Source organism: Bombus vosnesenskii, unplaced genomic scaffold (genome assembly GCF_011952255.1).
Source record: "Bombus vosnesenskii isolate JDL3184/JDL3185 unplaced genomic scaffold, Bvos_JDL3184-5_v1.1 scf7180000013340, whole genome shotgun sequence".
NCBI lineage: Eukaryota > Metazoa > Arthropoda > Insecta > Hymenoptera > Apidae > Bombus > Bombus vosnesenskii.
In genome coordinates, this window is record NW_022882977.1 from 73,366 (window position 1) to 87,493 (window position 14,128).

The 14,128-nt window shown below is 27.7% G+C and overlaps 4 protein-coding genes across 6 annotated transcripts; 1 reads left to right on the plus strand and 3 right to left on the minus strand.

The window, feature by feature from the left end:
- Nucleotides 1-464: 464 nt before the first annotated feature.
- On the minus strand, nt 465-3,975 carry LOC117236139 (glycosyltransferase 25 family member). 2 transcript variants are annotated; one of them, XM_033498843.1, is made up of 10 exons: nt 3,552-3,975; nt 2,811-3,039; nt 2,328-2,670; nt 2,122-2,241; nt 1,861-2,050; nt 1,635-1,709; nt 1,497-1,554; nt 1,292-1,419; nt 993-1,196; nt 465-888 (listed from the first exon to the last, which is right to left on the minus strand). In XM_033498843.1, exons 1-10 carry the CDS (start codon nt 3,737-3,739, stop codon nt 714-716), a joined length of 1,710 nt encoding a protein of 569 aa, XP_033354734.1. In that variant the 5' UTR covers nt 3,740-3,975; the 3' UTR covers nt 465-713. The 2 variants fall into 2 exon arrangements, with proteins under 2 accessions (XP_033354734.1, XP_033354735.1); XM_033498844.1 differs by lacking the exon at nt 3,552-3,975 and adding an exon at nt 3,417-3,439.
- Nucleotides 3,976-5,236: 1,261 nt separating this feature from the next.
- On the minus strand, nt 5,237-7,708 carry LOC117236158 (twinkle protein, mitochondrial). Its single transcript, XM_033498885.1, has 7 exons — nt 7,317-7,708; nt 7,012-7,241; nt 6,260-6,944; nt 5,933-6,177; nt 5,759-5,859; nt 5,471-5,690; nt 5,237-5,400 (listed from the first exon to the last, which is right to left on the minus strand). The coding sequence occupies exons 1-7, from the start codon at nt 7,561-7,563 to the stop codon at nt 5,260-5,262; spliced, it is 1,869 nt and encodes a 622-aa protein (XP_033354776.1). The 5' UTR covers nt 7,564-7,708; the 3' UTR covers nt 5,237-5,259.
- Nucleotides 7,709-8,760: 1,052 nt separating this feature from the next.
- LOC117236160 lies at nt 8,761-9,665 on the minus strand. Its single transcript, XM_033498888.1, has 3 exons — nt 9,387-9,665; nt 9,209-9,286; nt 8,761-9,013 (listed from the first exon to the last, which is right to left on the minus strand). The coding sequence occupies exons 1-3, from the start codon at nt 9,560-9,562 to the stop codon at nt 8,956-8,958; spliced, it is 312 nt and encodes a 103-aa protein (XP_033354779.1). The 5' UTR covers nt 9,563-9,665; the 3' UTR covers nt 8,761-8,955.
- A 1,492-nt stretch (nt 9,666-11,157) lies between these two features.
- On the plus strand, nt 11,158-12,845 carry LOC117236159. Of its 2 annotated transcripts, XM_033498887.1 has the most exons (6): nt 11,158-11,435; nt 11,518-11,648; nt 11,820-12,073; nt 12,164-12,294; nt 12,364-12,505; nt 12,619-12,845. In XM_033498887.1, the coding sequence occupies exons 2-6, from the start codon at nt 11,595-11,597 to the stop codon at nt 12,731-12,733; spliced, it is 696 nt and encodes a 231-aa protein (XP_033354778.1). In that variant the 5' UTR covers nt 11,158-11,435; nt 11,518-11,594; the 3' UTR covers nt 12,734-12,845. The 2 variants fall into 2 exon arrangements, with proteins under 2 accessions (XP_033354778.1, XP_033354777.1); XM_033498886.1 differs by having other exon boundaries at nt 11,158-11,648.
- The last annotated feature ends 1,283 nt before the right edge of the window (nt 12,846-14,128 follow it).

Consider the following 14,128-nt stretch of genomic DNA (forward strand, 5'->3'; position numbering starts at 1 on the left):
GACTAGCATATTAAAAAATATATGATTCCATGCAAAAAAACAAAAATAACCTTCGTGTCTCCTCTATGCATCCATTTGTCAAGAAACCGCGATTATCATATTATGTATTCCTCGAAATTCTATGATTTTCATTAGAAACATTTCTGCTTATTGTTTGAAACAACAAAGATATTCCAAATGGATAGAGTTCATGTGATTTGCATATTTACATGTATGGTATAATGTGTGTACATATGTTTATCAAATAGACATATATTTTCAATATTAGTGGGTTATATTGAATGGCTAATTGTTACATAATGATAATTTTATTCAATTAATGATAAATTGCAATGTAATACAATTGAAAGAATCGCCCATTCTTATTTAATATTGCAGATAAAGAAGAATATTTATTGCTGGAAAAAGAGGAATTGGATGTAAAAAAAGAAAATGTGTGTGTGAATACATACACTGAAATATACATATACACTATGTATTATAACATATATGTAGTATCAATATATAAATACAAACAAATTACATAAAAAAGAAATACAAAATATTATTTGAATCTCACACATTATATGTATCACTTTCTGCACAAAGAATATTCTTGCAGTATAAATGCAAATGTAGTATAAATGCAATGTAGTAAAAATACTTTTGCTAAAGCAGAAGAGGCTACTTAAATATTTCTTATATCTATTTGTTTATGGCAGTGTTTATGGTATTCATAGATCTTCGCGTTTCGATTTATTTATATTTTGGTCGTTAAATATAGTCGTAGAATTTTCTGTATCGCTAATGTATCCTTGTTCACCAGTGTAATGCGTCGGATAAATTAATAAAGGATTTGCGGAAAGTAATATTAAATTTCGTTTTGTATAATGTACTTTCCAATCATCCCTATATATAGAAAGAATAATAATAGTAAAATATGATTAAAGTATTACAAAAGACTTATTTAAGAAAGGAGCATGAGAAAATATTTTAAGTTTCCCTCCTTTTACCTAGGATGAACATCAGATAATATAGGAAGATATTCATCGACGGGTAATAACTGTTTTAACGGCATTGCTTCTATTAGTTTCTTTGCACCACTTGTAGATAAAATATATCCTAATGTCCAGTAACTGTAACCAGCATGTACCAAATATTTTGATCCATCGATCCAAGATTCAGCACTTTCTGCTAATCTTTTTCTTCCCAGATAACTAATATATAATAAAATAGAATTTCATATTTAATCAAATCAAATTTTATAATTAAGTTTGGTATTAAAGAAATTTTCTATATATTAAATACGTACACCAAATCCCACTCAAATTGAAGGTCTTCCAATTCTCTTAAAATGTAATTTACTTTTTGACGGAAGAACGGTTCAAAACGAACGTCGTCTTCTAAGACAATAATACTTTTAAAGCCATTTTCTATTACCTAATATAATTTTCCAATTGTTTAATGTAATTTTAGCGTACTAATAACTTGATTACACAAATTTGATGTGCAATTACCTTATTCCAGATATTGTAATGGCTTAAAAAACAACCAATTTCACCCATAGTCATTGGTCTATAATTATTTTTCTTATCGTTAATTGTTTATATTAGTTTCAAGGTATTTTTAATACCTTATTTTTCATTGTAACTTACCGATTATGATAAGGATCAGTGTATCCTGCCATTATCTCTATTCCCAATTTCTCAATAACAGACTGGTTTAATATCCTGAATAGACAAATGCGTAAATTATAATATAAAGTTATTTATAATGGCATTGAAAACCGACGACTTTCAATCATTATTAACAAGAATATTCTAATATAAAAATGAAAGAAATATACAAATATATAAATTTACTAACGTGTTCACGACTTACCTACCGTCAACAGCATCATGTGTTTCTACTCGAATTCCAAGTTCTTTAAAAAGTTTGTGCATTCGCTCGCGTCTTTCTGGTCTTCTTAAAAGGTTTATCATATAAATATTGTCCACTTGCAACGTATCCTCGGTAGGATATTGTACAAATCGCTCAAGATGCATTGACAATGGAAGGTAATTATTGTCGGCTGAGAAAAAATAAAAATTTCACAATGTAAGGTATAATTCAGTTTCCTTTTTCACGATTGGTTTAACTTACATAATATTTCTGTCTTAATATTGGTCAATCTTTGTAGATCTTCAGTGACCGTTTCTTCTTCTTCCAATGGAACCATGATGAAGCCATAAATATTATCGTTACAAATAAATAATGGTATATCTAGTATAAATAGAAGGAAGAAAAGATTACTTATGGAAAGCACCCAAAAATGAGAAAATTTTATAAAAACTTAAGCATTAGTTTACCAGAATTATTAGCACCAACGGCAAAAGTTATAATGTCGTCGATAGGACCGCTGTACTGATTCAAATTTTTTGGATCATATGTTAAAAGGTCCGAAATATGTTTTCTTAAATCTATAAGGACGGCGCTATGAATCATAGGCACGTTGAAACATCCTTTTATTTCCCGAAATAAGATAGGTTCATACTTTTCTGTTCGTAAATAGTAGAAATCACTGGTCATTCCAGCCCAAAAATTGCTATATAAGCCATCAGACTTCAATAACGGGGCAACTACAGTTTCGTTTTTCAAGATTAATTCGTTAAGAGTATTCGGGTTTGTTAGAAAAACATCTGCATCAAGCATCTAAAATTGAATATAAAGAGAGGGAAAGAGAGATTCATACTAGACAATCAAAAAGATAAGTTTTTTAAAAACGTTACTCAATAATTGAAAATTGTAAAACCTTATCAAAATTTAATAAAAATGAAAAAATGAGTTTTTACCCAAATGAAATCTGCCCAAATATTTCTTCCAGCATGAAGTGCCTCTTCGCGTAAATTTATCACATGTAAAAATCTTTGTGGTGACCAATGGGAAATTTCATTTTCGTCCTCGAATCCGTTCGATTTTTCATCAAAATTTATTTCAACTCCATGATACTTGCTCCTTTCATTTTTTAGCCAAGCTGATAATATTTCGATTGAGTTATCAATATTATTATCACTACATATCCTTAAACAAAGTATGTAATCTTAGTTGTTACAGCTTAAAAATAATTCAAAGGTATTAAGAAATATATATATATATTAAATAAGTGAAGCATCCATAATATTTAAAAAGAATTTAAATATGATATATCGGTATGTTTCAACTTCAATTATTGCTTCTGCATTAACATATTTTACATAAAGTGATCAAAAGATATTAAAAATATTTATGACATTCAAACGCATTATTGCTATTAAGCAGTATTTGCCCATTAATTTAAAATTTGGTCTAACTGAAATGCTTTATACTCGAAAATAATATAATAAATATACATTTATTTCTTTGTGAAACTAAAAATTATTCTTTGTTACTGTTCTGGTATTGTAAAAAATTGCATTTACTTTCAATTTTGCTCATTTGGTTAATCAAAGATATAATTCTACTCCCCTTATCTATGTAATTATATATTATGATTTCTACAATTGCCGTTTAACAATTTTGCTGGAATAATAAGGTTAGAATATATGTATACTTACCAGAGATGTATTCGTTCTTTAGGATAAGTCAGTTGTTCCAAGAAGGTTAAGAAATATGGTAATGTATGTGCTTTGTTACGTACTAAAATTGTTATTAAAACTGTCGGATTTTTTAAATTTTGCCCAGAAATTTCAATAAACACGATAAAACACACCAAGGTAACACAAAAAAAATTCACTAATTTCATCTCCGTTTCGAAATTTATTAATATCGTCTACCTTTGATTGTTTAGTTATTCACGATAACATATACAATAAAAGATACAGTTCCTAAAAGCGTTGTCTTCACCATGTTATTCATTAGATTAGTTCATCTCTTCTGATATAATTTTACTACCCACATGTGCCCACGTGAAAAACATGTAGTCGGCAAAGCAGAGAGTTGCTGTATTTGTATACACATCCGATTATCCGTAAAAAACAAATACATATAACTACTTAGACGTGTTCACGATACTTTAAATTTACAAGTAGGAATACAGAAAGTATGTACAAATTAATTTGTAGGAAAATTTGTAGAAAACCTACTTCGATCCCATGATTTCTAAATATATTGTAAAGTTCAACATTTTGAACAACTTTTTCTATATATAACCGGTGATCGACTTTAGTTTCCGAGATATTTGCAAAATACTGCCGATATCACTATAGTGTATTTCTACTTATAGTTGTGCGTCTGTGGCAGTGTATGCGCCAGTTAGATTGCCGGATGCCGGCTGCTTATCTTTTGTTTATAAACGAGGTTCCGGCAAGCTTAAAGGCCCTGTGACAATGTTCATATGCGAGATTACAAGAAATGTCTATTATAACTTATAACTCAATTAAAAATGAATATTATCAATGTATTTGGTCTAGTTTTGGGTTAATTTTTTCATCGTAGCGATCGGCAACGCTTGCGTGAAACAATAACAATTATTCTTTTCGTAAAATAATATCAATTATTCAATCGCCTTCTATTCTTTTAATTAACTTATTATTTAATGCAAGCGTTGCCATCAGGCGGCTGGATTGAAAAAATTAACATAAACCCAAACCCAATATATTGATGATATTCATATTTAATTGAATTGTAACAGACATTTCTTGCAGCCTCCTATATGCAATCGTACACGGGACCTCTAAGCTTATAAACAAAAGATAAGCGGCCGGCATCCGGCAATCTAACTGGCGCATACACTGCACAGACGCACAACTATAGGTAGAAATACACTATAGTGATATCAGCAGTATTTTGCAAATATTTCGGAAACTAAGGCCGAAAAAAAAATAGGAGAAAGTTGTTAAAAATGTTGATTTCTATAACATATTTCAAAATCATCAATATCGAAGAGGAAGTAGCTTTTTTACAAGTTTACCAATTCGTGGGATAACTAATTTTTGTACCACTATCTTCCTCATGTTTTTCTCTAGATTTTTCATTCATATCGATATGATATGATGACGGTAAATATTAATCTGATCTAAAACTTTAATTGCAACATTCACGTATGTATCGTAAACAAAAGATTGAGAGAGATATTTTTTATATGACCCAAGAAACTTATTTGCAGTAGAGATTATTTCTGATCATATTAAAATCCACAATTTTCTCTTTAATAATTTTGCTATATAATTAAAAAGAATAATAACATTTTCAACGGACATACTAAATTAAACGTTGATGTTTGATAAACATACACACGAAAGCATCTTCCACAATAATCTTTATTTACTGTTTCCTTTGTTGACAAATATTTAATTTTTCATTACTTTTTTCCTTACCTTTTAATCTTGATGTATAACTAAGCTTTGATTTATCAAAATCTAATACCATAACACCTAAATCACCGCTGTATCTATTTTTAGCTATCTACAAATATATGTACACCTTCAGATAATTAATTTTCTTTGTTATACATATTTTGTTTTTATATACATACTTGCAAATATTTTTTGCCCCGAAGAGTGTTGAGTCTATTATCTTGAATAATAAGCACGTTATCTGCCTCTTGACTTGCTTTTGCACTCCCAAAAATTGATGAAGTTGTTAATTCTTCGTCGGAACGTTCTTTTCGCGGATGTATTATCATGGTTACATGACAATTGTACATGGTAGCAAAATTTCTAAACTTCCCTACTATTTCATCTTGTTTCCAAAACCTAGAGTATAACTTTATTATTTTAAATGAGTGAAAAACATGTCTTACGTGGATGTTATTCTATAATACCTATCCATGTATTTCGAATCATTACATGTTCCCATCATAAACTGAACGTTATCAATTACGACATGAGCTATGTCGTGTATGTATGTTGCATGTTCAACTGCCTATAATAAAAAAATATCATAATTTCCAATTTGGATAAAGAAAATCAATTTGTACAATTATATTTATACTCACATCCATTACTACTTTGATGTTTTGTTGGCCATGAAATGTCATAAAATAAATTGGTAACTTTTCAAACGCATTTGCATATGAATCAAAATTTTCGAGGTTTTCATCTAAAGGTACTCCTGCCATTTGTTGTAGCATTGTTCTTGCTAATCGTGCATTTCTTATTTCGAAACTGCCCCATAAAGTATTAACACCTTGCATTGCCAAATCTAAGGAATATTCACTCATAAAGGTTGTCTTACCACATCCTGGTAGGGACAAAACATTCACTTATACAAAAATATTACAGTAAAGATCGGATTTATAAATATTACATTATACATATATTACCAGTTGGGCCAGTCAATACAGTGAATTCACCTCTTCTATGACCTTTCAATATACGATTTAAAGTTGAATATCGCTTCCATTTTACTCCTTGTACTTTATCATTGTTTTGCAAATCGCATAAAATTTCTTCTTTAAGGTCTTGAAAGGTAATTATACTTTTGTGCCATAGAGGTTGAGCATTTCCAAGAATATTGTTGAGATTATAATTCATTTCGGCAGCCAATTTTGGTCGAGGTTGTGAGTCTGTTGGTCTGATGAAATAACATCGTTTTTCATTAAATTTTTTTGCAAACTGTTTAGCAGTATACCAACTTATTTCATCATTCCCAAACCATAAAATTAATTTTTTAAAAGATTCCATGTATGGTAATAATTGTTGAGGTAGATTCCTTAGATTATATGGGAGACATATAATTAAACTTGCAGATTTCTTTGATATTAAAGCTAGCAAATCATCTATCGTTCCTACAACTACAGCACTATTATCATTTTTACTATGGTATTGTTTGTATTGTATACATCCACTAACACCAGAGACAGGAACTGTTTTTTCTTTTTCTGGATTGATTGAATGTGTTTTATATCCAACTATAGAATTGTTTAGTCCTACTAATGGAAAATATAATACATTGGTGGCCTTGTTGTAGAAACAGTTTAGCTGAGACAGAACTTCTTGTGAAATGTGCTACAAAAAAGTTATTTAAAATATCGTTATAACTAGGAATATTTGATAATTTACTTTATTTTATTACAGGAAATGAAAAATTGTTGAGAACAGTTTTATATTCTTCAGCAGATAAATCTTTAATGCTTTGGCAATCATTTATTACATTTTTCCAAGTCCGTTGAAAATTTTCGTTCACACATCTATCTTTTAACATATTGAATTCATTGACCTTTTCATCTGACTTTTGTATTGATAATAATCTCTCTAATATATCCCAAGAACCCATAGAATTACATTTGTCACACATAAAAAGACCTATGATAAAATTTTTTAACTACTTACTTGGAATTTTACCACAAAATTAGTTTCATAACTTTAAAATTCACATACCTGTTGTTTTATTTACATAAAGCTTTGACTTTCTTTTTGTATTGCTACATATAGGACAGTCTGTTATAATGCATGTGTATCCTTCTATAATATTTGAACATTGTTGCTTGAGAAAGTGTTTTAAATGTGATACAGGCATATTCAATAAAGAGTTTCCACTGTTTATATGTAAATGCTGCTTATTGTAATATTTAATACATTCTCTTTTTCTAATACAAGTACACAATAATTTAAACATTTTAAACATACAAAACTAACTACTTACTAAGTATTTCCCGAAATAGAAAGTAAAACTTATATCAACTAGTTGCTTTTTTTATTATGTCCATTTGTGCATAAAATTTATAATTTATATTTGTGAAGAACAAAATTAATCATACAAATTATTTTAAGTAATTGTCAACATTAATAAAAATTTATAACTTGAAATTTTGATTGTAAAAAATGTATGAAATTTCTTTATTATTTGAATAATATAAATTTAAACTCTGATTATAAGAGAAAGAGGAATATAAAATATTTAATATTTTTTAAATATTACATTAGCATATTCTTATATTAATATTTTTTTGTTTTATTTACTTTCTATCTGTATTTCATTTTTTAATGATTATATATGCTTTCGTATGTGTAAAATTGCATACACTTATGAATTTGTTGTTTATTTCAAGACAATATACAATACACGTGCTTACTGAAGCATGCAGAGACATCTAACGGGAAAATAACGAAATGTCTATGAAAAATACTACATATATGTATAAAATATGTATAAAACCATTGTTTGAATTCATAAAGGATGTAACACAACCTCTAATTTGTCTCAGTTCAGGTAACATAAGATCTGACAACTATGTTTATGTTTGTTATATTTTTGTTTATCATTGTATGATAATCATCAACAAGAAAATGTATTTAAATATATATGCGTATATATGTATACATATTTCTACCCTTTGCTACTACTTGTATTAGGATATGCATCACGTGTTAATATCTGAAATACTTAGTTTGATATTTTAAATATTTCAGTTTCTTGTTGTGTATCGTGTGCGTGTGCGTGTGCGTGTCGTGTGCGTCTGCGGAGGTGTGTTTCTGCGCGTGCGTACATTTGTGCCTCCTTTTCGTTCTTAAATAATACTAAACCATATTTAAATAATTACAAAGAGTGTATTTCTTATACATATTTTATTCTGTGGCAGAATATTGTTTTATTGAATATGCTATTAGGAATGTAAAAGCTTATTGTATTTCTTTAACATTAAATTGTTTATTACAATGAAATGCGCGTAACGGTGTATAGAATTCTATGATATATAAGAGGAGAAAGTTTGTTTTACATTTATGAATTAAAGTGTTAGTTTCTTTTCAAATATCCTATACTAAATCAAACAAAGAAAAATACTGTACGTGTGAAATCAATTACAATTAAAATGTAATCTTTTTAAAAGTATTTATTTGTTATACTTCATTACATATATTAAAGTAAAACTTTATTAACAATTAAATTTTCCTACAACAATTACATTCTTTGATATAAATTTCATTCAAATGTTGATGTAATATCAATTTGAACTTTTAAAATACATGAACAATAGATGACAATAGATAACTTATATCAATGATAGATAATATCCTTCTATGATGATCCATTGTCCTCGATAGGAGAGTTATAAAATGAGAGTTTAACTTCTTGCCTATGAATAAAACAAAATAATATAAATGTATGTTCTTTGTAGGTTAAATAAAAAGAAGAATTAATGTATGATATATAGTATTAAATTTAAAATTAATATAACAGGATAATCTTGTTTTGTATCATTTTTCAAGGTTTAAGGTGTTAATTCAGACCTTTTAAGATTAAGAACTACTGGTATTCATTTTGATATTACCTTTCAGTAGTATCGTTAGTTGCATTATCCGCATCCGTTAATATACCAATTTCATATACCATTGCTTTTATGACATATCTGTGGTATAAGAATAAAAGGAAGAGAATAAGTAGAAATTAAATAAATAAGTATAAATACATGCAAAGAATTCTTAATATTATATGTAAAATATTCTTACAAGTCATCACCAACTGGATTATTTGATGTAATATTCGTTAACATAGTAGTTGTTGCATTATAACTCGTATCAGACACACATGACGTTAACTGTACAGATATACAAAATAAAAACAATGATAAGTACAATATTTGAGAAGTTTTAGAGCCTCGATTGGTTTCACTGTTACACAACATTTTTAACAGCACCTTCGTATTTCGAGCAAGAACTTTTATAGTGAATGTTAGAGCCTTGTTAGCACCACCCCCTCTACTAAAGTTATGACTACAAGATACGTCATGATATATATTTTCATCTTGTTCATAAGTAAGAGTGGAAAATTTGTAAGACAAAATTCCTCATAAATCATGAACTTGAACCATATACATGTATGTACATGAAATATAACAGATATTTAGTATTTGTGCATTTGAAAATAAATGGAAAACAAGGGTCAATTTAAATAAAATCATAAAAATATTACTTTACAGGATAGATTATAAGAAAAATTTATACACAAATTATCAATTATAATAATCTAATTAAATATTTAAAAATGTAGTTTCTGTACAAGTTATGGATTTCTTGTATGTATGATGAAAAATATATTTTTAGCAATTATATGATCATTTAGTTATTAATTTTTAATATTAATTCAATATATTATCTTTTTAATATATATTATAAAAAAAATTATTTTTACATTCATAATTATATTAAACGAATATTTATTGTATGTGAATAGAACAAAGCATATGGAATATTCTTATAGCAAGTTGCAATGTAATGTAAGTTTCCATACTTATTAAATTAACACTTGGATGTAAATAAAGTGCTTTATGCAGTGCATATTATAGATACATATTTGAATTGTCAAAGAAATAAATTTGTTTAAAAATAATAAAGTATAAAATTAAAGTAGAATTTCTAATATTTATTTCATTGTAGACTCAATTTTTAATATTCAGATTTATTCATATTCAAATATAAATGATGATAAATGTGTACTCATTATGTGGTAACATTATTCAGCATTTAAAAAATATATTTAGCTGTTCTTTGCTTTTAGAAATATATCAAAGTATTTGATTAGAAAAAGGGATGAATTTCTATTTAGAGTAGAAGAGACAAAAAAAAAAGAAAATTTTATTGAAAGAAAGAAGGCGGAGGTGTTGTAGGAATAAGTGGAATGTGGAATGCGTGAATTAGTATAATATAAACCAAGTCCATTTCACAGCAGGCGAGGCCGAAATAAATAAATAAAAAATAACCAAAGATATTTGATTTAAAAATATCACATTTAGTAAATGCTTTATATAAAATACAAAGTAATATTCGAATAAATAGTATAGTAATAGTAAATAGTATATAATAATAATATATAAATAGTATATAAATAGTAGTAAATCGAAGTAATATCGAAAAAATCGATATGCAGATTTCAAATTACATTTATACATCTTGATTATGTTTGAATTTTCTAACAAATTACATATATTTAAAATAGAAGCAATGAAAATAAATATATTACAAAAAGAACCATGACTTTTAATGAAATGACTAAATGTTCACGTACATAATTATTTTTATTAGGCGTTTATTTTTCAGATTTGACATTATCAAACTAATCAGTTAACTTGCCATAGATAAAAAGATATAAAAACTGTCAATTATTAGATAGACAAGTTAAATAATGAATTTTAGACATTTAGAATTAGGTATATACATAGATATTAGCGGACATTTTCTTTATTAGAGGAAATTTCCTTTATTAGAGGAAATTTCCTTTTTGATATTAGTAAGCAGTTATTATAATTTAAATCCACTTCCATACATATTTCCTCTAAACATCACATTGTTGTGTTCGTTTAGTGAACTTGGAAGAGTATCATTTAAAATTACCCGCTACTTATGATATACTAAAATGGTGAAAGCACATTGTGCTTAATTTGCCGGAAAAATATTACCCATGCCGTTAAACAAAGTTGTATATAAGGAATGATGTATAATGTTTGAAAGTAGTCTATTGTTATCTTATTGTATTAAATAGTATCAACTATTGTTGGACAGGCAATCAGTCATTATTTTATTAACATAATATATGAAAGCTTTTCCCTGGTTACTCATTTACTTTATTGGCTATGATTTTTAAACTCTTCAGTTAGGTTATACGGAAAGTATACAAATAATCTATTAATTTTATTAATGATACGTAGTTCGGTATAAATTATGAGAATGTCTAGAGGAAACGAGGAGGAAGAATTAAAAATGTTGCAAGAATTGGTAAGTACTTAAGTTTAAAAATTACATAGCTATTAATCATTATACCTAATCATTATTCTATGTTTCTAGTTGCTGTTTAAAAATAATATTTATGATAAGATTACATTTTATTAAGAGAAATTTAATAATTTTTATATAAAATCAGGATAAATATTTACTTATAAATCGTAGGTTCCTAACGCCACACCAGAATCATTGCGAATTTTTCGAGACTGTATGAAAAGAGATGCTTTTTATAATGCTTCACTTCCTTATGGGATTTTATCCGCAGCAGCTGCATATATACTGATCCCTAAGACACCAGGAATGCTAAAACCTATTGTAACAACTGTTATAGGTGTAACAATGTCCTTCGTCGGAAAACTATTTTATACACCAAAATGTTATCATAAAGCATTCGGTAATAGCATCGATCCATTTCCAAGGTGTTGCTTTTTTTTGTTTTGTGTAGAATTATATAATATATTGGCTTTTCATAATGGGTCAGTAAAACTAGTTATATAAACTATATTTAGGAAGCAATTACATCAAGGTGGCAATGTTAATCGACAAGAACAGCAGAGTAAATATCTTGTATCTTCCGTTGATAATTTACAGGAAGAAAAACCAGTCTGGGATAATATTGATACCCAATTTGAGAGCTATCGTAAGTTTGTTAAGGGAATAATTGATAATCTTTCGATGGTTAAATTAAGTTTATGAATTATGTTTCAAGCAAATGAATTCGATGATATAAGTGGTAATTTACAAGAAGAGTCAACAAATGAGCAACAAGGAAAGAAGCATGTGACATATGATGACTTATGGATGCAGCACAGAGAACAACAAATGAGGAGCCAGTATAGTGATATTCAAAAGTAAACTTTCTTTGTTTAGTAGCCATTAAATTTAGGTTCTATATGCATAAACTTCTCTTCAATTTTATAAAAAAATAACTGTTTCATTTTATGGAATATAATTTCGTTTACAGTTACTTCTCTACAAATAACACAAGGAGAGAGCCAGTTCAAAGGCAACAGATAAGGCATCCACAAAAATCAGCAGTTCCTGAAACAGAATTCGATGAGAAAGAAACGTGGAATTGAAGCCAAGAATTGAAACGTATTTTCGAATACATATGGTTATGGGCAATTGTCGCATAATAAGAAATTTTGATAGTAATAAAGATAGCAATAAAGTTATAAATGTTGAAATTCTTAGAATGCTAACATTTTTTAAATATATCATGCACGCTTTCCTTTTTTGGGTATTAAAAAGTGACATATAGGCTTGAAATAAAAACTAAAAATTTATTAAAACAATGTGGAGCGATTATATGGAGAATCAAATAAGACATTGCAAGCTTAAAATGTGATAGTATCTGCTATAAAAATATACTTGAAATATGATATTATGTGAAAAGTACTATGTATAAATATAAGTATGTACTTAACTCAATGAAAGTAAAAAAGTGTTTCATGTGCATTCCTGGAGGCCATAACAAGACAATTTCGTGATGATTTTCTTATCTCTTTGGTAAATTATTGTTATCTTTCTTTACATTTAACGTTACTGGATTTGATACAATATTTACTAGTCTTTTGCCCGCGATGTTACTACCTTTTTTATCGACAATGACTGACACCAAACCTATCACATTTACACTTTCTTGCATGCATAAGTTCCTTTCCTTTTCATTATAGTGTATTAATACCTCTGTGAGCGTATTGTTGCATACATATATATAAAAATATATATATACATATATGAACGTTCTAATTTTAACACGTTCGTATTCCTAGCTAGAATTATTCATTTGTTATGAGTTTTAGCTTAAAAGATCATATTTACGCAATATTTACGGTCCGAAAGAGAATGATATTCTGACACTTGAATGTACACATACATATATTATGTATACATTATACATGTACTACCTGTCATTCACTTATAGCTTTCTGTTCTATTATCAAATTTCATCTTTCCCGACAGCATAAAGAAATTAAAGAGAATAAGTAATGGATGATGAATTGTATTTGGATTATCCCGATAAATGTAGGTAAAACATGTTTGTTGTTCTTTTATGCCAGAAGACGATCATTGAACACATACGATGTATTTGACTAAGATAAATATAATGCATGGGAATTTAGGAATAATATTGCTTTATATATATAATTATATAATAATATATAAAGCAATATTATTCCTATATATAGTATATTCAGTATATATATATAATATAACATTACCTGGCATAAAGTGTGGATATCACGCTTTCCACGCCTGTAGCTGGAAATTTTGTAGGTTGCTTTTGCATATCGAGACAATAGATATAAATAAGACGAAAGATAAGTACAAGAACTAATTTAACTATCTAGTATGAAATCATTTGACGGTCACGTCATAATAAATGGCAATTCCAACATGGTCAACATAGTTGCAGAAACGAACAACAGTAAAGTGATTATCGAATCTACGATATTTATCCCTTCTTATTG